Below are 24,069 nucleotides of genomic sequence, written 5' to 3'. Positions count from 1 at the left end.
GGGAAACCTAATATTAGAGGATAAGACAAATACATTCATCAACATAGCTAAAGGCAAATATTTACAACATTAATACTGAGCTGTTATTTGTAAAGATTTATTAAGTAGTGCTCTGGGGAAGATAGGTTGAAAAGTTATTTTCACTGAATCCTTTATGATTCTTTGAGCTAATCTTGAAATAAATGTTAAAACATAAACAAAAAGTTACATTTGAAACAATATAAAATGAATTAAAATCAGAATGAACGAACATCAAATAAACAGAAAATTGTGATGCGTGCAGGTATTAAATTAATAAAATGGATGGAAAAATAAATTATAAATAAATGAAATACCAGCTGCTCTGTGTGTTGTTTATGCAGGATGTCAGATTTGTAATCTTTGACGGTCACCAGACTGAGCTTGTCCTGAATGTCAGCCAGCCAATTCAACACCTCCACCTCTTCCTCTCCAAAGATCTTGGCATTGGCAAGGGCTTGCTGGAGCAGGTCTGCCTTTCGGCTGCACCTGTCCCTAATCTCCCTATACTGAGTCTGGACAGACTCCAACTTGTCCTCTACCATCTTCTGGTCTGTTTTTGCACTTAACGTCACAAGAAACTGGCCAACACTGACAGCCTGTTGGATGTTCTGGCTCTGGTTTGTGATGTCGTCCTGCAAGGCCTGAACCAAGGATAAAATTACAGTACAAAGAAACAAGATATGAATTGATAACTTTCAACAAAAACCGAAAAAAAAAAACTAAGTCATCAAAATAAAACTTCTACAAAATCTTACAACTTATATTACACCTTTCACATAGCAAAACTTTCGAAAGAGTTACAAAAAGTAGGGGTGACAACATACTAAAAAGGAACCGGGGATCATCTTAATCTAGATCTTACACCATTCATACAAGATCTAGTGGAAGAAGCATTAGGTTATAAATCTAACAACTATTTTAACTCGGACACATTCACTGAACTGATTGCAAGCTTGACAAAAGATACTGTTGAGTGCAACTTTGTGTTGAGCAAAAATAGTGTCAAACAGGCAATGCCAAAAAATAACGATGCAAGTTCAAAGCAAAATCTAAAAATGTTTTTGAAGTTGAAAGCAAACAGAATAATAAATGAGCAGTCTTGGTGCTCATTTAAAGCAAATGTGCAAAGCTAATTCTTCTCAATCTAGTAATGCAGAAAATATTTCAACACCTCAATACCATTTTCTGTCTGTGGCATTTCTACATCATTAATGCATAATTAAAAGCATATGATACATAGTCAATTCTAGAGTCACTAGAACAGAATTAGAATTGGCCGATTGGCCAACATACTGCAGAGATTCTTGATAACTTTGTAAATTAGAATATTTCAATTCCATTAACATGGACAGAATTATGTCCAAAAGGTGAGACAACTGTGGATTTAGAAACATTTCATCCAGGTGCAATAAAAACTGTACTCAACTTTACATGTCTCATTAATGTCATCAACTATTATCTGGACAAACTGGAGGCTGGAAGAACACAGCAAGCCAGGCAGCATCTGGAGCTGTCTGTTTACCTTTAATTCAGCATCTGCAGTTTTTTCATCTCAAACCATTATCATATAGCCTTTACATCAGAGACAACCTAGTGGTGTCTTTTTATCTGACCACAATTAATTAGTACAGCAGAGTTGGACTAATTAAAAGTGTAATTCAGTCTCAAATAGACTCTCCAGAGAGCTGGAGATTTATCCAGAGAATGACCAAGTCATACAAACCAGGAAGTTCCAGCTTTTTTGCTAGAAGTTAGCTACTCTCACCCAGGACAGTAATAGGAAACTTGGTTCAAGCAGAAAGAAATCAAGCAGCATGAATCCTGTTTGAAGTTCACATGCATGGGAGCTAAGCAATGATAGAAATACCTTGATTAGAAAGTCCCCTTTGTAAAATACTTTAATCAACACTAATAAGGGAGTAAAAGCCCCTGCAGTGAGGCATTCAAATATACCTGCGGAAACTTATCCCAAAAAAAACTCAATGCTTTCAGAGGAGGGAAAAAAAAACTTAGTTTATAAAAAGGGGAAAAACAAATTCACCAACCTTTCGAGAGCAGCCCAGTCCTCACTTAAAGCTGGGATTTGTTAGGGGTAAAAGATTTTCATTAGGTGTTACAAGCAGTTAAAATTATTTTTAATAGATTGTATGAAAATGTACCTTAAGTGGACATAAAACTAAAAGGTTCTCACAATAAGATATCTTTCGAAACACTGGGCTAATTTACACTACTTACTTAGGAACTGAATTGAGACAGCAAGTGATCTGTTTAAATATGATGGTTAGATAGGTCGGAATAAGAATGACGATGCTTCTGCATGCATACAGAAAATGTTCTTACTAGGGATAAATCCAATTGAATCAGATTTTAGTTCAAACCAGCAAACCACATTCTAGCTTGCCCTTAACAAATGTCGTAGTTCTTCATTCAGTTCAATGGCATTGTGGAAACTTGGCTTGCTCCCAACCTATCTTCTCTTTCTAGTGTTTCCTTGACATCCATTAAAAACAGAAATTTGAAAATGTCTGAACTCGTCAGCCAAAACAAAAAGGAGCTTGTTTTCCTTTCTCATACTGTCAGAGCATTTGACAGGTTTTGTTATGGGAGGAGATGGGAATAAAAAGATGGTTGTGTTGGATTTCCGTCCCAAAATTTTGTTTATCTAAAACCAAGAGTGGATTCTTGGACATTTCGATAAATCATTGCAAAGAAATGGGTCTTTTAAAATGAAGGTACATGGTACCTTTCCTTCTTTAGAAGGCCGCTTCCTGGAATATATTGAAAAATCTGCACAATGAGGATAACTTGCAGTTAAAAATCAATTCACAACTTCAGCACTAATTCTGGTGCTGTTTCTAACATAAGAATATGCAATTTACTATGACAGCAAGAAAACAGACTAAAAATTAATAATTTTACGTCATTCATTTACAACTGATTGTACCTTGGAGTCGTGCCACTTACCTTATGGCGTGCAATTTGCTGCTGGATTTTAGAAGTTTGAGTTCCTACAGGTTCAGAGTTTGCCAATTTCTTCTCCTTGCTGGTCAGCCACTCGTTCAAGGGCTCTACTGTCTCATGGAACTCTTTTGCAATGACTAATATATTCTCTAATTGACTCTGCCTGCATTAACACATGAAGCAAGATAATATCCTCATTTAAGTATTATGGTATAGCAAATATTTATACAAACAGAACATCTTCAGCTGGAATTCGTCACTTTATCATTTTCCATTTGCTTACAGTGCTGTTATGTTAACTCATTCACATATTTTGAATATTGCCAAGTTATTAAGAGCATCTGGGCAAAGAATGAGGCTTAATTCACCCTTTTTTGTTGGTGAGTAAGTATTGTACAGTGCAATAAATAAGATGTCTGTCAGAATGTCAAATAATAAGGTAGATAGCCAGGCATTTTAAGAAATGGATTTGGATTATTTTCTGAACCTCCAATTTCTTATAATGCAAAAATATTTTATAGTTAATGTTCTAAGGCCAAGACTTTAGATAAATGGAAATTTTTTCTTTGTATGATCCACAATTCAGATGTTCAAACGTAATAACATTAGTTCATAAGCACAAATAAAATCTCTATTGGAACATCTGGAAGATGATTTCTACCACTAAATGGCAGTGATTCAGATGCACATCTACTTTTTACTGCCAAGATCAAAAATATAACATCATTTACTGTACAACCTCAGATTTAGAAGAATTAATTCAATTGCATGGGAAAGGAACTTATAAATTGCCTGAAATTACTCTTATTTAAGTAAACTTTGTTCATATCAAAGATACTCCTTTGTAAATGCCTATACAGCTGTGTGTTTTCTTTTAAGTAGATGCGTGTTTAGATTTATCTCCAATCTGGCACTCACACATAGTACCCAAAATAGAATTTGAGTAGGAATGAGGAAATGGTTCTGTGCTTGTACATTCTACTCAGCAGGAACAACTGGCATTCCTTCCAATGCGTAAACACTTGAATGCAGCACAGTACCATAAATAGACGTATGGACTTAAAATGGAGTAAAAACTATTAAGTTTGCTTTACGTTATAAATTTACTTCATAGCAGCTCCCTACACAGCTGTATGTGCACGGTTTCTGAACTTTAATGGCTCTACAATCAAGTGTTTACAAGCCGCACGGTCATCACAATAAAAAGGCTTTCCACAATGCTTTGGTGCTGTAAAATCTCACCATTAGCTCACATACAGTCTTCAGGTGTTTATAAATGGACATGAGATTTTGCTGAATTCGAATGTCACAAATGTATGGTCTGTCTCTTATGTATTTTCTGTTCCATTTTTAGGCATGTATCAACAAGAACCGCAACCTGGAATCTGCTCCTGCTTCCAAACTTTTCCTTTCTACATTTTATTTGTACAATGTAACTTAAATTATTTTAGAAATACTAGTTTTGCTCAACTTATTTTTATGATGTTTTCTTTATTCTCCCATTATAGATTTGAAATCTTAGTATTTACCTAAAGTTAAATAAGTTAAGAAATCACAATCTATTAAAATGAAACCAGACCATGTATTTTTTCCGGTCTAGGCCCAAAACGTCAGCTTTTGTGCTCCCAAGATGCTGCTTGGCCTGCTGCGTTCATCCAGCCCCACACTTTGTTTCAGTTTTGATTTCAAATTCTCCATAGTTGACAAAAAATGGTGGGAACTTTTAATTCTGGAGAAGTTAAATTTGTTTTGACAAAATTGTTTGAAAAATATATATAGTAAAATGTGATTTTGTCACTTCTTGCATGAACATTAAAAGGGGCCACATACCTTGCAATGGCCTTGCTGAGCAAATTGTCCCATCTCTCTCTCAGGCTCTGTAGTTGTTTTTGTATCTTCTCTTTTTCAGCTGTTTCTGCTGATTCTGCTATCCTTTCTCCTTCTGCCTCAATGATTTCCACTGTTGATTTGCGATCATCTAGTAGTCTTTGCAGCAGCTGGGCAAGAACAAGTAACAGTTGCCAAGTTCCTTTAGATTTAAATCTCATTTCTTTGTTAAAAGATGTTGTAAAGCAACTGCCCGAGGCGCTGTTACGCATTCTTAACTCCTTTATGCTTCCCATATTCTTCACAAGATACTATGGAAACATTGTCCATCCATTCAGATATTTTGTTCTTCTGATTTTTATTGAATGCTTGCAAGTTGGGGGAAAATTGAACCCACAGTCCTCAATTTTAATATTTCATGATATGATGGGATGTAAATTACGTGAAATAGTTTTGTCTTCTGTTTCTTACAAACATGGCTATTGACCCTTTTACTGGGGAGACAACACAGACTGGGTGACCACTTGGTCGAATAGCTCCACTCTCTCCATAAAAATGGCCTCAAGTTTCCAGTTGCCTGCCAGTTCAACACACTGCTGTGTTCCCATGTCAACATTTGCATCAGGCCTGCAACTGGGCTCCAGTGAAGCTCAAAGCAATCTGGGGAAACACCTACCCTTCCACCCAGGAATCTTACAGTCCTCAGGACTCAACATTGAGTTTAATAATTTCTCTCTATATTTGTTACCCACCCCAGGCTTGGTTCTGTATCGGGTACTCCCGGCACAGCTGATCCATTTTTAACTATTCTCAGTTCCTGTTATCATCTATTCAGCATTTAAGGCCACCAGCAATCCCTTTGTCAGCTTCCCCAAATTTCTTCAGTGGGCACAGTACCAAAACTTTTATTTCTTAACCCCACTCCCTGTCATCAGCATAAATGCAATTTCCCAGCTGCTTTCAGTTCAAGAGTCACTGGACTCTGAACATGAACTTTGTTTCTCTCTTCACAGGTGCTGCCTGACCTGCTGAATTTCTCCAGCATTTTGTTTTTGTTTCAGATCTCCAGCATTCTTTGATTTATTACAGCTGTTTACTTGCCCTGTCTGTGCTCTTCTATAGCTTGGAAAATAGGGGAAATATTAATGTGAGAATCAAACCAAATGCATCCATAGAAGATACTAGAAGAATTAAAAGCCGTGTTAACACTATTAGTTTGGAAAGAGATCTGTTTCTAAAAAGGCTCTCAAGGTAGTTAGTCCTTCAGCCCAGCCTGATTTTAACACCAAGTTCCCAGGCATGCTTACCACAGACAGATCTGACTGCAACTGCTTCCCCACCCCCTCCTCCCACAGGACGCCACCAGGTTCTCTCAGCTTTTTCAATTGTACAAAATTGCACTATATCCATAAAAATACTATTCCTCCTTCTAACCAAGTACTATGCAAGATCACTCTCTTTACAGTGAAAAAAGTTTCCAGCAAGGTACTCAGGAGAAAACATCTTTGACATTGCACACCAAATTTTAAAAAGGTTCAGTTTTTGATGGGTCAGTTCATTTTTCAACTAAATGTTGGTAACTCTACTGTATTGCACCATACTACAAAAGCAGCAGACAATTAGGAATGCTCCAGCTCATATCTTTAAAATAAGTACAATGCCAGGATAACTTGAGATCATCCAAAATACAGACACTACCTAAATATTTTTAATGCGGGAGTTCAGCTATTTGCAAAAAAAAATCCCAATATTACTACAGCCTAAACAATTGCGTACTGTTTTTATCCTTTGTTAACATATATAGCTTTGTACTCAGGGCCAATTTTTTAAAAAGAGTACTTCTGTATTCCACCTTGTCTTAAACATATTAATCCAATGATCAAGCTTGTATAATCTATTACCATAATTAGATGAATAAACGTCCAAAAATCCTGAATAAACCGGCAAATAGAATCCTTCTATTGGCAATGATCAGTGGCCCAAAATAACGGAACTATTATTACCCGATTAATTTCGGCCCAGTAATCAAGGAAAAATTCTTTCAGGCATTAAACTGACATAAATATCAGCCTAAGCACAATTATGGGTCAATTTAAAACACTCACAAATACAAGGTACTATTATTTCACAAAATATATCCAAATGAATATTCTTTCAAGTACAATGAAACATAATTATATTAATTTGAGGAAAAGACTAAAAGCAATGATAAGCAAGAAGGCAAGTATAAAAATGTACTAATATTCACAAATCCAGGAGATAATTCGACAGAAACCACTTGAGCTGTGACTACAACAGCAACATCAAGGCATTAGTTCAGTAGTCAGACAAAGATGTACATAGCTAAAACGTTAACCTTTACAGCAGTAATTCTTGGAATGGTATAAAGATCAAGATTTAAGGTGAATCACAAGAAAAACAAACAAATTATACTCAACTTCAACTGCTAGTATGTTTGCACAGCTCTTTAGCTGTTAATGTAATTAAAACTTCAATTTTACTCAAAATTTCAAGTAAATTTGTATAGTCAATTAAAAAACATTGCTTTCATTGATGGTTGTTTCACAAATCCCCCTTTGCTTTAAAACAGGAGAATATGGTGAATTATGTGCCACTTTCCTCACAGTCACGTAACTTGAGGGGCATTTCAAGCCTTCACATTGTACATCAGCAAAGAAAACAAACTGTATCAAGAACTTTTCCATGCAGACAGGGCTCTTTAAGAAAAGATGGAAAACTGGCACTGAGACAAGTTTTATTTTACCAATGAACTGAAGGGAAGAACAGTGATTTGCACTACTCAGACTTGGCATTAATTCAGTAGATGGCCATTTGTTCATCTTTGCATATGGAACAAATGTCTCTTTGTAATCCACACTCTGGAAATGAAAAATACCATGCAGTATACTAAGAGTCTGATCCATGTCTCAAAAATTTACCCTTATTTTGTGGCTATTCAAACAAAATCAGCCATTATTCTAGCCTGTCGATTGAAAAAAGGACCCAAATGTATTGCTTTGCTCCTATAGCAAATACCTTCTGTTCTTGAATTTGTGCCTTCACTACTTTGTATTCAGCTGATGGAGGCTTTTGATTAGCAATGAGTTCTTCAGTATCGGTAAGCCAGCTCAACAAAGGCTCCAAAGCATCCTGGAATTTTCCACGGTGCAACAGTGCTTCTTGCAATTGGGAAATACGTTCTGCCACCTTGAAAAAGGACATGTTTTTAAGGATATGTTTTTAAAAACACATTGTTAACAATTCTAGTTTAGGGGTTTCCTCCACAGATACAAGTTCTGTGGAGAATGAGAACAACCAAGCTAAGAAGGGGAGAGGTAAGGAATGATAGAAGAATGAGCGAGTAGTGACAAGAGGAAGTGAACGTGGGCAAGGAGGCCAGAGAGGGAAGGGCACACGCAGGGCCGAAAGGCCAAAAAATGGTGAAGAGAGGTGGAGGTAGAAAGGAAGGCAGAGGAGGAATCAGGAAGAAAAAGGCAAGAGGAGGGGCTGGGGAAAGCCGGTAGAGGTGTGCAGGTGGTGGTGGGGCGAGGGCAGGGATTGTGGAAGGAGCTGTGGTAGAGGAAAAGAAAAAGGACATCAGGTTAAGGAGATTTGAAAACACCAAGACTCCACTAATATGGAAGTTTGATTCAATGTCTGCAATAGCACAGATAATTATTTGACAAATCAAATAGCACGAGTGTCAATGGGTTTAAATCAGGAACTGAATCATGATAATTGCTTGAGTTTCATATTGCTATTTTGCTTTTCATCTGATATATTGTCCAAAATTTTTTCCAATCAAAATCCTAAATATACTACTTTTTTAACCACATGAACCAAAACGGTGAGCCTAAGTAACATCCTCATATTTTTTCATTTTCTTTGTCACATTACAAGCACCACATACAGCAATGTGCTCAATCAGGTTACTGCCCATCTGTCAGTCCAGATAACCAATGACTGTTGGCTACTCATTTCTATGTGGTATGATAGCTTGAATCCAAGTCTGCTTTCATTCACTATGCAGGGCACACATACTTACAACAGAAATTCCTGGATTGTTATCAGGATTGAGAACCCATGGAAACTGAAGCCAATTTCTTTTTATATTCAAAGTCTGGATGTCACTGGCTAGTTTAGTTCCTAGTTCTCATCTCCCAATGTCCTGTGACAAATAGGTGGGAAACTACCTTGAGCCACTTAATTTGATGGTACACACCTAAAGTGCTATTAAGAAGCATTTCATCCCAGTGATGTTGAAAGATGCTGTGATAGCTGATGTGGAATTTGCAGATGCTGGTATTCCTGTGCATCTGCTGCTCTTGTTCTTTTAGGTGGTTGAGGCCATGGGTTTGAAAGACATTGTTGGAGGAGCCTTGATCAACTGCTGCAGTGCATCTTGCAATGTTTTCTTCTTTAGTGTTGCAAGGATGCGCACAGCACTGGCATCAAACCAATTTGGCTCTCTAGGCCATTTCAGAGGGCATTAAAAGTCAATCACATTCCAGAGTCCCCAAAATCCCATGTAGGCCAGGTAAGGATGGCAGATTTTCTTCCCTAAAAGACCATTAGTGAATCAAGTGGGGTTTTCCAATTACCAACAATAGTTACACAGTCACAGAATTTTACCCAGGGAGATGTGACAACCCAGGGCAAATCACACTGCACAGCTATCTCATTACACTCCATATGGCAATCCTTAGTGAAGTTCCATGAAACTTCTTTGAAAAATCACAAATTACCACGCAACTATTCAAAAGGTCACCCTCATCCTAGGGGTGGTTCAGTATGGTGGCCATTAGAGTGACTTTTAGTTCGAATTTTTTTTTTGAAAATTTCAAATATCATCCACTTTGAATGCTTGAATATTAGCCTAGGATAACAAGGTGTAGAGCTGGATGAACACAGCAGGCCAAGCAGCAGAGGAGCCAGAAGGCTGATGTTTCGGGCTTAGACTCTTCTTGAGAATTTCTGAATTTACTGCATTTACGCATGCACTGTACTTGACACTGCATTCGCCTTCCTCAGACCCTGCGCTCAGAGTGAATAGAATGGGACACTCCTGCATATGCCAGCCAGTCAGGGCTCCCCGATTGGACCAGATTAACAGATCCCATTCGGGAACTCATATTCTATGATGCTCACCTGGCTGACCTGGTACAGCCACAATACTAGCAAACATCATTGTAAATCTTTTCTACACCCTTTCATGTTTGACAACATCCTTCCTATAGAAAGGTGACCGGAATTGTATGTAGTATATCAAAAATGGCCTCACCGATGTCCCATACAGCCACAACATGACATCCCAACCCCATTACTCAACGTAAGGAAGGCAAGCATGCCAAACACCTTTTGCACCATCCTGTCTACCTGCGAATCAACTTTCAATGGACTTTGCATCAATATCCCCAGGTCTCTTTGCCATAACTTTGGCGAGCCTGAACAAAGGTAGTATGGTATATGTGCAGGATCACAAGTTGCTGCTGCTGCTGAAGGCCCCAAGTCCCTTTGATGCTCATTTTTAAGTTGTTAAATTTGTTCGAAATCCATCGTATTTAACACATTGGATGCACCACTCAAGATGGAGAGTATTCTCACTTTTAATGACTTTAATGCTGCCCTAGAGAAGTGTCTCATCACCCAGACAGACTGGTGATTAATTCTGGTTCTTTTCATCTAGACACTAGTTTGATTTATCAGAAGATACAGTGCAACTGGTCTCCAAATTCTGGTTTATTGCTTTCAGATGAATGCTGTAGAAACCAATAACTGCAGTTCAAAGTACTTCATTAGTACTGAAGTGTTTTCATGTACTTTGTTAGACATGACATGGCACTACAGAAGTGCAAAAGTTTTAAGAAAATCTTTACTTAACTTCTTAATTGTTGTAAGTGTTAAGCTAGCCTGTGAGGCCAAGATCCTAATTTTAATGGTTAAACTTTTATTTTTTGAACCGATTACTGATTAAGCTAACTTGGAATGTACAAAGCACACAAAGTTTGGATTAGTTTTTTTTAACCTTAATAATTCATATCTTAAAAAGAGCAATCTCTTTTTCATTGCTATAAAGAACTGACCTTTTTATTGAGCGTGTTCCAACTGGTATTTGTCTCATCCAGATCATGTTCAAGTCCTTGGGTATTGGCATTCTTTGCAGCACTCTGAATAAGACCCTGCCCCACTGCATTAACCTGCTGAAGTTTGTATTGAATGGGATCCACTTGAACTTTCTGGAATGTCTAAACCAAAAGAATAATGAGAAACAAATCAGTCTACTACACTGGTCACAGTAGCCCACCTTGAAATAATAGTGATATTTCACATGGGAATGGGAACAATGTGTCCCTGTTCAAAATCAATATACAATTAAAATCATTAAAATCAGACACATCTTGGAATAGTACTGATAAAAGCCAAGGAGTAAAATGAAAACTAAAATGATTGAATCAGTTTATACCAAACTAAAATTCTCTCAAGGCCTGAAGTCTCTCACAAACTAAAACATATCCGTTAATACTTTCCATTATTAGTTGGAAACAATTAAAACTGATACTGTCTAATATTGAAATTCAACAGTATAACTTAACCTTATGGACATCTGACCACGAGCATTTTCTTCAATCTTTGAATAATAACTTCTTAAGTACTATATAGACAAAGAATCCAAGGAGCAGTCTCCTTATGTTTTTCATATGCTTTCGTTTCTAATGCAAAAAATTCAAACCGTATGTCTTGATAAAATTATGATAATTACTTTGGGTAGCTATTTATAGACAGTATCCAAAGCAATTCTCTAACTTTGCTCAAATTCTAACCAAACTAACTTCAGCACTCCCAGAAGGTGCATGTTTACTTGCAGCTCAACAGATCAATTTTGCAACCACTACATCCTCTACTATTACAGTGAGAAATTACGGCATAAGTTCAACAGAAACTGGGTCTCTGGAATATGTGTAAAAAGTTGACCTGATTTGGCCTAATTGTCTCAATGGATACAAAAGCTGAGCTAAACTTTGTCGATCACAGTATTAAATTGTTATGGTCCCAAAAATGACAAATAGGAACACCTACTGACACCCAACTGTTTTAAGAGGGCTCTCAGTGATGTTGCAGTATCCTTGTTCAGTTTTGCTACTTACTCAGGATGCCATGGAATAGGGAAAACATAAAATTATTTATGAGACAGATTGTTTCATAGCAGAAATGTCTAAATCACATGAAACGTGCGCTTGAAACCAGATGTCCTAGTATTAGGAAAGTGGGCTTATTATTTTACTTTGGCCTGTGTACTAAGTACTTGCATCGTCAGCCAAGGCCCTGAGCTTGACTTACTACTTTTTCTTCTAGATTCAAAATACACTGGATTGTGCAGTGCTCGGCACAGAGTTGGAATGGAGACCATATGATATAGCAACAGAAGCGAGACATTCAGACCAGAGTCTGATCATTCAGTGAGATCACAGTTGATCTGATAACCTAACACCACTTTCCTGCCTTTTCTTCCTAATCTTCGCTTTCCTTACTGATTAAAAATCATTGTCTTAAATATGACAATGGCTTGTAACTTACTATTACTCCTTAAGTGCATGAAAAATTATGAATTGATAAGTTTCTAGAAACTGCTTACGAATAATCTCCCTCAAGAGCGGGAATAAGTGGAAAGGTTATTTGTATGGTCTAAATCTTTAGTGGTATAGGGGCAAAGTCCCTACTTCCAGGCAAGATGGTCTGGGTTCAAGCATCACCTCCTCTGGAGGTGTGCTATAGGTGTCTCTAAGTTAATGAAAATTATTTTTTAAAGTCATCTGACAAGGTTATGACTTGCCTAATTGCTTTGCAAATCAGCCAGGTAATGCATATCTGAAATAAAAAAGTGTGCAAGAATTAATTTTATAGGAGAAGAATTTCAAAGATTTTTTTCATTTATCAAGACAGAAAAGCTGGTCAACAACCTAAGTTATGAATGTCAACAAACGATGTCTAACTTTAAAATAAAAACAGAAAATGGTAGAGAAACTCAGCAGTGAAACAAACAGGTTAGTGTTAATGTCCAATATGAGTTGCAATAAGAGAAGAGGTTCTGAAGAGGAGTCATACTGGACTCAAAATTTTAAAACTGTTTTTAAATTTTAAACCCTTGACAGATGTTGCCAGACCTGCTGAGTTTCTCCAGCATTTTCGTTTTCTATTTCAGATTTCTAGCATCCATTTTATTTTGCTTTTATTTGAAATGTTTAAATTTAAAAACTGTTTTATGTGGTAAGCCAACTCCCAGCTAACTTTGAAGCTAAGGCATTTAAAATGATCTCCCCACTCTGCACTAAAGCAATTGGGCAGCAGAGAAGTTTCAGGTTATAGACAGATCTCTACTTTCCAAATTTACTTGGAAAGTAAGTGGGCAGCAACAACTTGGGAACCTGTTTCTCAATTAAGAGAACTTAAGACAATTTGGGCAGAGTGCATAATCGGTTTTTTTGATTGCTTGTTGCTTATTTTGCGCTAAAGTCTATTATATATTTATATTCCATTGTTTTTAAGAGGAAATAATCTTGACCAGGAATGATTTTGTAACTAAATTAACAAGTGGAAAATATGCCAACAGTTTTCATGACTGTGAATATAGTGTATTTCGAATGTATAAAACAGAAGCTAGGAAAGCCCAAGGGCTTAGCAAACAAATAACATTTGTTAATAAGATTTTGCTTTTACATGTCAATAAGTGCCATCTTTTCATCCTAGGAGATCTGATTTCAAGCACATTTCTCATGCAATGTAGACATTTCTATTGTACACGCTGCAGCTGATGATGGGGGCAAAACTGAATGACAATTGATTTAAGTGGAAATTGCCTTTAAGCATTAAGGAGGTCAAGGATCAAAGAGGAAGGAACAATTTCAAGTCCACATCATCCCAAAATGAGCCAGCATATTGAGGAAAGCTGTGAAACTTAAAGCATTAAAAAGGTGGAAAAAAATTACATTTAAAGGGTTAAGGGACAAAGAAAATTACAGCACATGAACAGGCCCTTCAGCCCTCCAAGCCTGCGCCGATCCAGATCCTCTATCTACACCTGTCGCCTATTTTCCAAGGATCTGTATCTCTTTTCCCCACCCATTCATGTATCGAGACAGATACATCTTAAATGACGTTATCGTGCCTGCGTCTACCACCTCCTCCACTGACAACGCGTTCCAGACACCCACCACCCTCTGCTTAAAGAACTTTCCACACATCTCCCATAAAAAACTTTTCCCTTCTCACCTTGAAATTGTGACCCCTAGTAATTGAGTTCCCTACTCTGTAAAAGCTTCTTGCTATCCACCCTGTCTATACCGCCCATGATTTTGGAGACCTCAATCAATTCCACACCCCCCCACCCCACCAATCTCCATCTTTCTAATGTAAATAATCCTAAACTATTCAACCTCTCTTCATAGCCAGTGCCCTCCATACCAGGCAACATCCTGTTGAACCTCCTCTGCACCCTCTCGGTAATGTGGCGACAAGAACTGTACGCAGTATTCCAAATGTGGTCAAACCAAAGTCCTATACAACTGTAACATGACCCGCCAACTCTTGTACTCCGTACCCTGTCCGATGAACAAAAGCATGCCGTATGCCTTCTTGACCACTCTATTGACCTACATTTCCACCTTCAGGGTACAATGGACCTGAACACCCAGATCTCTCTATGCATCAATTTTCCCCCAGGGCTTTTCCATTTACCGTATAATTCACTCTTGAATGAGATCTTCCAAAATGCATCACCTCGCATTTGCCTGGATTGAACTCCATCTGCCATTTCTCCGCCCAACTCTCCAATTTATCTATATTCTGCTGCTTTCTTTGACAGTTCCCGTTACTATTACTCCACCAATCTTCGTGTCATCTGCAAACTTGCTAAATCAGACCATATGTACCTTCCACCAGATCATTTATGTAGATCACAAACAAGTGGTCCCAACATGGGTCCCTGTGGAACACCACCGGTTACAGTTCTCCATTTTGAAAAACTCCCTTCCACTATAACCCTGTCTCCGGTCGCCCAGCCAGTTCTCTATCCATCTAGCTAGTACACCCTGGACACCATGCAACTTCACTTTCTCCATCAGAATTTGTAACCATTGGGTAATGATTGTTGAGAATTGTTAAGATGCATGGGATATTGAGAACTTCCTGTGTGGACAATGACAATCATTGATGCTAGTACTTGGTGTTGGTTAGTCTTTTGCTTTTAAATGCAGGATGCACACCTGCAATGACTTTAGGACCTTGCAAAACAGATTTTTGTTATTTCATAAAGTGCAAATGACTGTGTCACAGGATACTACTACTATACTACTACGTTCCTGACCAAGGCCACCAGACGCATTAAAACAAACGGCCCACAGAATATACTGGCTGCCACAAAGTCAAGGTATTCTGCAGTGGCTGACTCACCACTGCTGGTTCACTATCAATAAAACAAGGTGTGTAACAGAATGCTCTCCAATTGTCAATACTATAAATGCAGCAATACTTGAGATCCACATCTCATTCACTAGTGTAAGTATCTATGCCATCCACTACCAGCATACAATGGCAATAGTGTGTACTATTTATACTGCAGCAATATGCTAAGACTACTTCAACTACACCTCTCAAACTCGCAACCCCGACTAAAATAGAAGAACAAGAGGGAACAACACCACTTTCAAGTCATATGCAATTCTGATGAGGGCATATAGGCCAACTCCTTTATTGTCATGGAGACAAAATTCTGGAAATACCACCTTGATACTATTTTTGGAAGCAGGTTGAAGCAATTCACAAAGGCAGCCTACCACCACTTTTTCAGAACAACTAGGGATGGACATGGTGTGGTAATCCTACCAGAATTTTGTTCAAAGTCCAACCAACACACAGATAGATGGATTCCTGTTCTGACACCATCAGACTAAACTAATAGTGAGGATAAGTTATGATTTCACAGCAATAATTGTTGAGATATGGGTACTGCTACTGCATTAAGATTGTTTATTTTGAATTTTCTTAACAGAGTTAGTGGTAGATACAAATGACATGCTATTAACCAAGGTTAGCAATGAAAGCGCGGCATTCAGCTTGTCTGTTAGAGGGGATATGCATCTGTATTTGTAGGTTAAATTATAGATTCAATTACAGATTATAGTCAGTCATCAAGGAATTGCTGAAAACTGATCAAGGTAAAGTTTCTTGATTAATTCAGAACATAAATGAGTTGCAGAGCAAATTCATTGCTTTAAAAATGCAACAAATAAAGTTAGAAAACACGACCTGAAGTGCAACTTCCAGTAGAGTCTACACTCAAGTGGGTAACCATGCTCACAAGAGCAAACAGTGACAGTGATATCATGAACACCCAGGTGTGTCAATTAAACATAAATCACATTTATAAAAGCACAACGCAGAACCATATGCAACAGAGAAGTTGCAGAATACATATTATAAAAGAACAAAAATATCCATATTTTGTCAAGTTTTCTAAATTAAGCATGGCTGTCAGCACAATTATTTTCAATGCAGTATCATACAATCTGATTTCTAGAATTTGAGCAAATGACTCAATATCTAAAAAGGTTGGAATAATGACTGCTCACTGTCAATTTGAAACAAGAATTCAAGCCATATTCAATGCAGAGATATCATTAACATACTTAAATATTTACGTGAATATAAGAAGAAATAGCTTACAATTTATAGAAATGAAACAAGACAATGTTGTATCAGGAGAAAAATATAAATATCAATTTAAGTTAGTTTCCTGAATAATTAATTCCTGATTTCAGAGGTAGGCCATTAACAAAAAAGAGAAGAATGGAATGCCACATAGCCTTTACCCTCCCATGTAAGGTCCACTTAAATGACAATTTTGACACAATAGGAAATAAAACACTTTCCTACTTTCACACTGAATGAGAGGAATCCTAATACAAATAAAGAATAATGTCTTTAAAAGATCAAACTTGTTGGTTCAACTGGCAAAAATTAGGTCAAGTTATCAGTGGTCTGCTGCTCTGAGAAAGGGAAGTCACATGTAACCGTTCTGAATTTAAGTATAAACCAGCTATGAACCTGGTGAGACTGATTCTACTATCACAACAAAAACTTTCTTTCTGTAGCGACTGCTGAAATGCCTGTTTCTCTTCACACTTGTGGCCATTTATGCAATATATCCATACACTGATATTGCCTTTTCTGAAAATTTTGGTACACATGCATTGCTTACAGTGATCTAAGATCACCTAAAGCACTTCTTTTTATTTGGCTAGACTTTAAATCTGACCATAAACACAGATCTAAATTTTTACAGACACACTTAAATAAAAAAAATTGTTGGAATTTTAAACCTTCCATCTGTCAAGATACTGGAATGACTTTGGCGACAGACCTTTTGAACAGTTGCCAAAAATGCTACTCTAATAACAACCAATTATAGTTTGATTGATGTAACAAGAACCAACCCGACTAGTTCAAAACAAAAGCGGTAAAGTTTGAAAGTCAGCTGATTTACTGGTTTCTTGCAAATCTGACACTTGAACTTGGAGGTTATCTAGTTACAGAATTCAAAATACTTCCAATACTCCAGCAATAACAGATAAATCACGGTTAGTCAATACTAACTTTCAGATTGTATTTAATTGTTAAGATTATTTCTGAAACCTTGCCTGGGATATTTTGGTTAAAGAGTCAAATTCTTTCAAAGTTAGATCAACACTAAGTCACTGTAAGAACACAACAGATACTAGTTACACGTCTTGTGGAAAACCTTTGCTCCACTCACATTACATTAGATACATTTCATGAACACCACATTTGACTGACTTTTAAAATCAGACTTTTAAAAGGGAAGAGTGGGGGGCAGAAATAACTCAACCTCTCATATGACATGTAATAAAATGTGAGGCTGGATGAACACAGCAGGCCAAGCAGCATCTCAGGAGCACAAAAGCTGACGTTTCGGGCCTAGACCCTTCATCAGAGAGGGGGAAGGGGGAGGGAACTGGAATAAATAGGGAGAGAGGGGGAGGCGGACCGAAGATGGAGAGTAAAGAAGATAGGTGGAGAGGGTGTAGGTGGGGAGGTAGGGAGGGGATAGGTCAGTCCAGGGAAGACGGACAGGTCAAGGAGGTGGGATGAGGTTAGTAGGTAGCTGGGGGTGCGGCTTGGGGTGGGAGGAAGGGATGGGTGAGAGGAAGAACCGGTTAGGGAAGCAGAGACAGGTTGGACTGGTTTTGGGATGCAGTGGGTGGGGGGGAAGAGCTGGGCTGGTTGTGTGGTGCAGTGGGGGGAGGGGATGAACTGGGCTGGTTGAGGGATGCAGTGGGGGAAGGGGAGATTTTGAAACTGGTGAAGTCCACATTGATACCATATGGCTGCAGGGTTCCCAGGCGGAATATGAGTTGCTGTTCCCTCAACCAGCCCAGTTCATCCCCTCCCCCCACTGCACCACACAACCAGCCCAGCTCTTCCCCCCCACCCACTGCATCCCAAAACCAGTCCAACCTGTCTCTGCTTCCCTAACCGGTTCTTCCTCTCACCCATCCCTTCCTCCCACCCCAAGCCGCACCCCCAGCTACCTACTAACCTCATCCCACCTCCTTGACCTGTCCGTCTTCCCTGGACTGACCTATCCCCTCCCTACCTCCCCACCTACACCCTCTCCACCTATCTTCTTTACTCTCCATCTTCGGTCCGCCTCCCCCTCTCTCCCTATTTATTCCAGTTCCCTCCCCCCATCCCCCTCTCTGATGAAGGGTCTAGGCCCGAAACGTCAGCTTTTGTGCTCCTGAGATGCTGCTTGGCCTGCTGTGTTCATCCAGCCTCACATTTTATTATCTTGGAATCTCCAGCATCTGCAGTTCCCATTATCTCTCATATGACATATTGATTTACTTCTTTGTTGTGAGCATTGTAGATATATTTGAAATACCAACGTGGAAGCTTAAATTTTAAAAATCTATTCAGACCCACAAATAAATAGTTTCATATGCTTTCATCCCATACTTATCACTAGTCAAAAAGATTGGGAATTTTTAAATAATAGAGAATATTGTAAATACCTCAATATCTGTATCCAAATCTTCACTTGAAACAGAAAATTCAACTTCGTTTGGTTCTGTAGTAAATTCCTCTGTGTTAGTATCTACACTTATATTGTGAGAATCCAGCTCCAAGGCCAATATCTTTGGAATATTGTCTCTGGATTCTTCTTGAGACTCTAACTCAAATAAATACTCTAACATTCCTGCTTCAATTAACTCATCCTCAAGGTATGAGCAAGAAACACTTTCCCACACATCTGCTTTCAAGTCCATTTCCCTACTTTCAGCTGCAGTTGCCAGTGTTGTCACAGTCATTTCACTTGTGTCCACTTCTTCATAACACTGGAAGAGAAACCTGATTGCTTCAAGTGGTTGATTCATATCCGTGTAAAATAGTAGTACTTCAGTGGCACATCTATTATTCTGAACCGTCACATCAGATTCAATATCTATTTTCACAGGTTCAATTTCTAACTGCTGTCCTGAGCTGCATTTGTCCAATGTATCAGAAGAAACAGCATCAAAACTTACTGCCCATTTAATTTCATCCAAATCTGGCAATTCTTTCTGCTTAAACTGAATACCTGAGCAACCACAAGCAACAGGAATTTGAATCTCAGTTTCACCAGGTTCCCAGTCCAAGTTTGATGATTCCAACTGAATGTCAATTTTCTGCATTTCAAATTCATCGCAGTTCTGACTTTCCCTATTTGAATGTAGGCCTTGCTTCTCTTCAAAGTCACAAATGAATTTCTCCACTTTTAAGCCTACATTACAAACTCCCGGAAACATTGATGCTCCCTGATCACAGCTGGATAGATCTACAATGGATTCTAAAGGAAAATGTGCCGTCGGAAGCTCAACGCTCTCACATTCCTTCAGTTGGACAATGGCTGCCGGCATTTCTTTAACCTTCCCCTCACTGGGTAATGTTGTCATTTCCAGAGCATGGCATGAGAGATTGAGACATGATGTTACTATGGAGACTGTTAAAGGATGTTCAATAATATCATGCTCATTTAACCGCTCAGGGTTTGCCTGCATTTTCTTATTCTCCTGCACATCAGGCAAAGCTATAACTTCCTGAGCACAGTAATCAAGATTAAAAACAGATGTTATTGATGAATCTGTCGGACACTGGACAGTTGTTTCAAATTGTTCTAACTGAACCGAACTTTGTTGCCCATCTTTTGTAAAGACAGAATTATATATTTCACATTCCTGAATTAGAGTTTCAGATTCAGTACTTTTATCGCTTGCTTCTGATAAAACAGCAATTTCTTTATCACGTTTTGATTTTTCCTCTGAATTGACTAACAAATCCTCTGCATCAACCAAAATTTCCTTCCAAAGATCATTACTGAATATCATATTACAGTTATCCTTAGACATAGTTGCAACCCCTTTCTGATATACTTCAGCATCCTCTGGTCCGGTGGTGTCAAAATTTGAATCTGTCTGTTGTCCTTCAGATTCAAAGACTCTCTCAGATTTTGCTTTCTGATCAATATTTTTCCAATCTGTATTGGTTGAATTCTGCTCAATTATTGTCTGTCTCTCAATGGTTTTTGTACTGGTTTGTGGTTTTCTGTTTAGCTCTTCGTTTTTCCTTTCTTCTGACGTTTCTCTAATTGCAGTGCTTGATTTTTGGACAGCCACAAGGTTCTCTTTCCCTTGGCTTAACACATTGGAATCTGTTATTTTGTTGACCAATAACTGGCTGTCCTCCACTTCAAATCCCAAAAATGAATTTGTGTCTGAGACCGTGTTTTCCAGGATTATAGCACCTACTTGCTGAATTGCTGATTCAGCATCAAAACTGTCATTCTCTTCAATCAAGTACCTCTCTTCATCTTCAAATTGTAACAGTGAGTCTGTATCCCTCCCTGTGCTTTCCACTATCTTGGAACCTGCCTGCAGGGTTGATTGTTCATTGAAAACATTGCTATCTTCAAACAGGTTTCTCTCTTCTTCACAGTCTGTTTCACCCACTGAGGTTTGTATTACATCACCTAGATGTTGAAAAGCTGATTTTTGACCAAGTTTTTTGTCATCAGTAAGTGTTTGTTCTTCAAATTTTAATATAGGGTCAGAGTCTGCCTCTGTAAGTGCAATGATTGCAGTATCTAGATGCTTAAGTGCCAACTCTTCACTGAGACATTCTTTGCTTTCATTTAACCATTGCTCCTCTTGCTCAAATTCTAACAGTGAGTCCGTATCGCCCTCAATACTTTCCTGGATTATAGCATCCAGCTGAAGAAGTGCTGATTCTTCACTAAGACATTCTGAACTAAACAACACTTTATCTTTACAATGCATCCCAGTTCCAGGATTAACTTGGCTTTTGAATTCTATGTCATAATCCTGTTCTTCAAAATCAACCTGCATATTACAAATGTCAGTGCTTATTTTGACTGCACCCAAATCTGAAACGCCTCCATACTCTATTGACGTTGCATGTATAGTTTTGCTTTCCTGTGCTATTTCACATGCTCTGCTATGCATAAATGAAGCATCCTGCAATGTTCCATTGGCCCTGAAGGCTCTTGGCCATGTTGCAAATACACATGCATCATTCTCTGGTACATGTCTAGCCATTATTGGTATATCCTTGTATTCTAGTAATGGAACATATTCGTTTCCTGAACTTTGAGACAATATTGAAGTATCTTTAAACTTACTTTCGGCTCCATGCTGAAATATGGAATTATTTTCATTTTCTAATGCTGATTTCATTACAGTCAATCCATTTTCTGAAGAAAGATTAGGAAGTTCAACACGGAATTGGCTAGAATGTCTTTCCTCTTGGCTTAAATTTATGCTGCCTGCAGATTCATTTGATAGGATTTCAGCTCTTTCTGGAAAGTCAGGAAAATTTGGTGGCAGGAAAGCTTTCCACGATCTCCTATTAATATTCTCTTTCCTCTCCACATGTGGTCTCCTTTTCGGTGGGCCAGACGACCGGATCACATCGCTGCTCAGTTTTAATGCATCAAATATGACTCTTTCATCTAATTTTTTACTCTCAGAACTAGCTCTTGTTTCAAATACACTGGATGTGTTAGGAGTTCCATTACTTGATAATGTGCTCGTCTCTACAGCTCTCTGGTTTACAATGTGCGTCTGATCAGCAAAACTTCTCAATGGCTGGTTACCCTTTGATCCTAGATCTATTTGTTCATTAATTCTCATTGTGTCATATATGGATCTTTGTGGAATGTAGCAATCTTCAATGTACATATCATCCTCTTCATTTTTTCCTAAACAGGTGGGATTGTTACGTCGTAAACAGTCTGGCCTGCTGAGTGGCTTTCCCATAATTCCAAAGTGTCTTAAATAAAACGCAAAAAGGAAAACTAACCAGATTTTTGGCACTTTGTGACTTACGCTTCAAATCCAACAGGGAAATGTGCTTGTGAATTTTTATTCCATTAGAAGTCTCTAATACGTAGATGTTCCAACAGCAAATTACTTACTTGTCACATATAAACAAAGTACATTTGTTCAGTAAAATCACCTTTACAGAAAAGAGCCAAAAATATATTTATGCATTCAATCAGATCTTCTCTGGTGGTCTGATAATGTACATCCTGGTTAATCAACAAGACCTTTCATATGCTGTAGTCCAACACTTCTTTGTAAACGCTTTTCATTTTAACCACAAACTGCAATGCCCAAGTGCCCGGCTGCTGCTGGAGAGGCAGTCCTTGAAAACTGGCAAGTTTTCTTTTGAAAAGTGATTCTTGGCGGATATTCCGGCAGATACAAAGACAGGAAGTTCTTCAATCAGTGGAGCTTCAGCTGCTTCCTTTCTTAGCAACATCATGGCATTTTTCAAAACTGTACAATTTCAGAATAACTAAAGGTTACAGGATGTTGTTTTTATAAAATGATGTTCGGTTATTACCTATAAATCAATCATGTGCAGGTTGATGTTATTAAACCTCTCTGGCATGATTATACTGCTCCAGCGAGTGTCTAGTTTAACTGTTATCCAGTGAACAGCATGGAAATCAATAACAACCCCGGCATGAATCACTAGTGCCAGGGGTTCAGCTCCCACTTCAGCACGACTTGCTTATTTATCTATTTTGGTCAAGGTGTTTTCCTGTCATCCCATTAGTTGCCAAGCAGCTTTTCTTTTTCCTCTTGATTTACTAACCAGCAGCCTATAAGCAGCATGACAAACAAAGTTAATTTTCTTCCCACAACTTCAAAGCGTTATGTCCAGCTGTCACATGCTCCAAGGCAAACTTTTACTCTTGAACAAAAAAGCTGAGATCCCGTGTTCCGTCCAGCCCTTCCAAAAATCAGCTTTGCCCAGGCCAGCTCTTCCTTAGCATGTGCTGTTTAAAGCAAGTTAGCAGAACTGGTTTGCTCGTGGGCAATGAGAAGCAGCAGTGATTAATCCGAAAGCCTACGTCAGCTTCTGTGGCTAATTAGATGCATTATGCTTTCACAGCCATAAAAAAATCCTGGAGCAGTCTTGTCAACTTTCCAGAGTTTAGATAAGATGTTTAAGAAAGTTTTAAACACTTACTTTTTTGTTAAAAAATCGTTAAACTGCCAAAGGATCTTGAACAGTACAGCAGACAAACGGTTTCCAGTACATTTTTCTCCCCCCCTCTCAACTGACTTCGGTGTGTCTCTGCTACACAAAGAAACGCCCTTTCTTGCTCGTTCGTTTGCTTTCTCTCTCTCTCTCTCTCTCTCCCCCTCACACAGACACACACTGAGGAGCATCTGCTGTGATCCTACTTTCCCTGTCAGTCTTACAACATTGTGAATGCTGAAGTTTCGACCTTGTGCACCCTCCCCTGCCTCACTTACGTTTCAACACCATGTGGTCAAGCTGCAACTTCTGAATAAGTTGACTCTTTAGTGACTGCTGCCTGTACGGTGGCTTATATAGGAGACATAGATACACTAAATTGTGTTTCAGAGAACATGGCATTCAAAATTTCTAATTAATGCTTTGACTGTATCGAAGTCTTCTGCAATTTTCTAAAAAACATTTCTTAGAAACAGGCAATTCTGTTAGCTCTATGCATTTAGTCTCTTCCTCCAAGTCAAAAATCTTGCGAATTTAGATTAAAAACGCTAAAACAGATGCTGGAATTAAAAGTTTTGAAAATTGGAGACCACAAATTTAATTTAGTTGAAAAGAAGTGAGCTTTTGTTTCATAAATAG

At 38.3% G+C, this 24,069-nt stretch overlaps 1 protein-coding gene across 19 annotated transcripts in view; it reads right to left on the bottom strand.

Annotated features, from left to right (window-relative positions):
- Positions 1 to 24,069, bottom strand: part of macf1a (microtubule actin crosslinking factor 1a) — a 545,346-nt gene that overhangs the window by 98,990 nt on the left and 422,287 nt on the right. For 16 of the 19 annotated variants that reach the window (XM_059654271.1, XM_059654278.1, XM_059654275.1 and 13 more), the window contains 5 exons: positions 10,893 to 11,054; positions 7,846 to 8,016; positions 4,813 to 4,979; positions 2,986 to 3,145; positions 336 to 662 (listed from right to left, as the gene is read on the bottom strand). In XM_059654271.1, coding sequence (XP_059510254.1) covers positions 336 to 662; positions 2,986 to 3,145; positions 4,813 to 4,979; positions 7,846 to 8,016; positions 10,893 to 11,054 — 987 coding nt within the window. The remainder of the gene's footprint in view (positions 1 to 335; positions 663 to 2,985; positions 3,146 to 4,812; positions 4,980 to 7,845; positions 8,017 to 10,892; positions 11,055 to 24,069) is intronic. The other 3 variants (XM_059654282.1, XM_059654287.1, XM_048557835.2) reach the window with 1 other exon arrangement.

Source organism: Stegostoma tigrinum, chromosome 24, assembly GCF_030684315.1.
Source record: "Stegostoma tigrinum isolate sSteTig4 chromosome 24, sSteTig4.hap1, whole genome shotgun sequence".
In the NCBI taxonomy this organism is placed as follows: Eukaryota; Metazoa; Chordata; class Chondrichthyes; order Orectolobiformes; family Stegostomatidae; genus Stegostoma; species Stegostoma tigrinum.
Note: the sequence above shows the minus strand (reverse complement) of the source record. Positions and strands in the feature narration are given on the sequence as shown.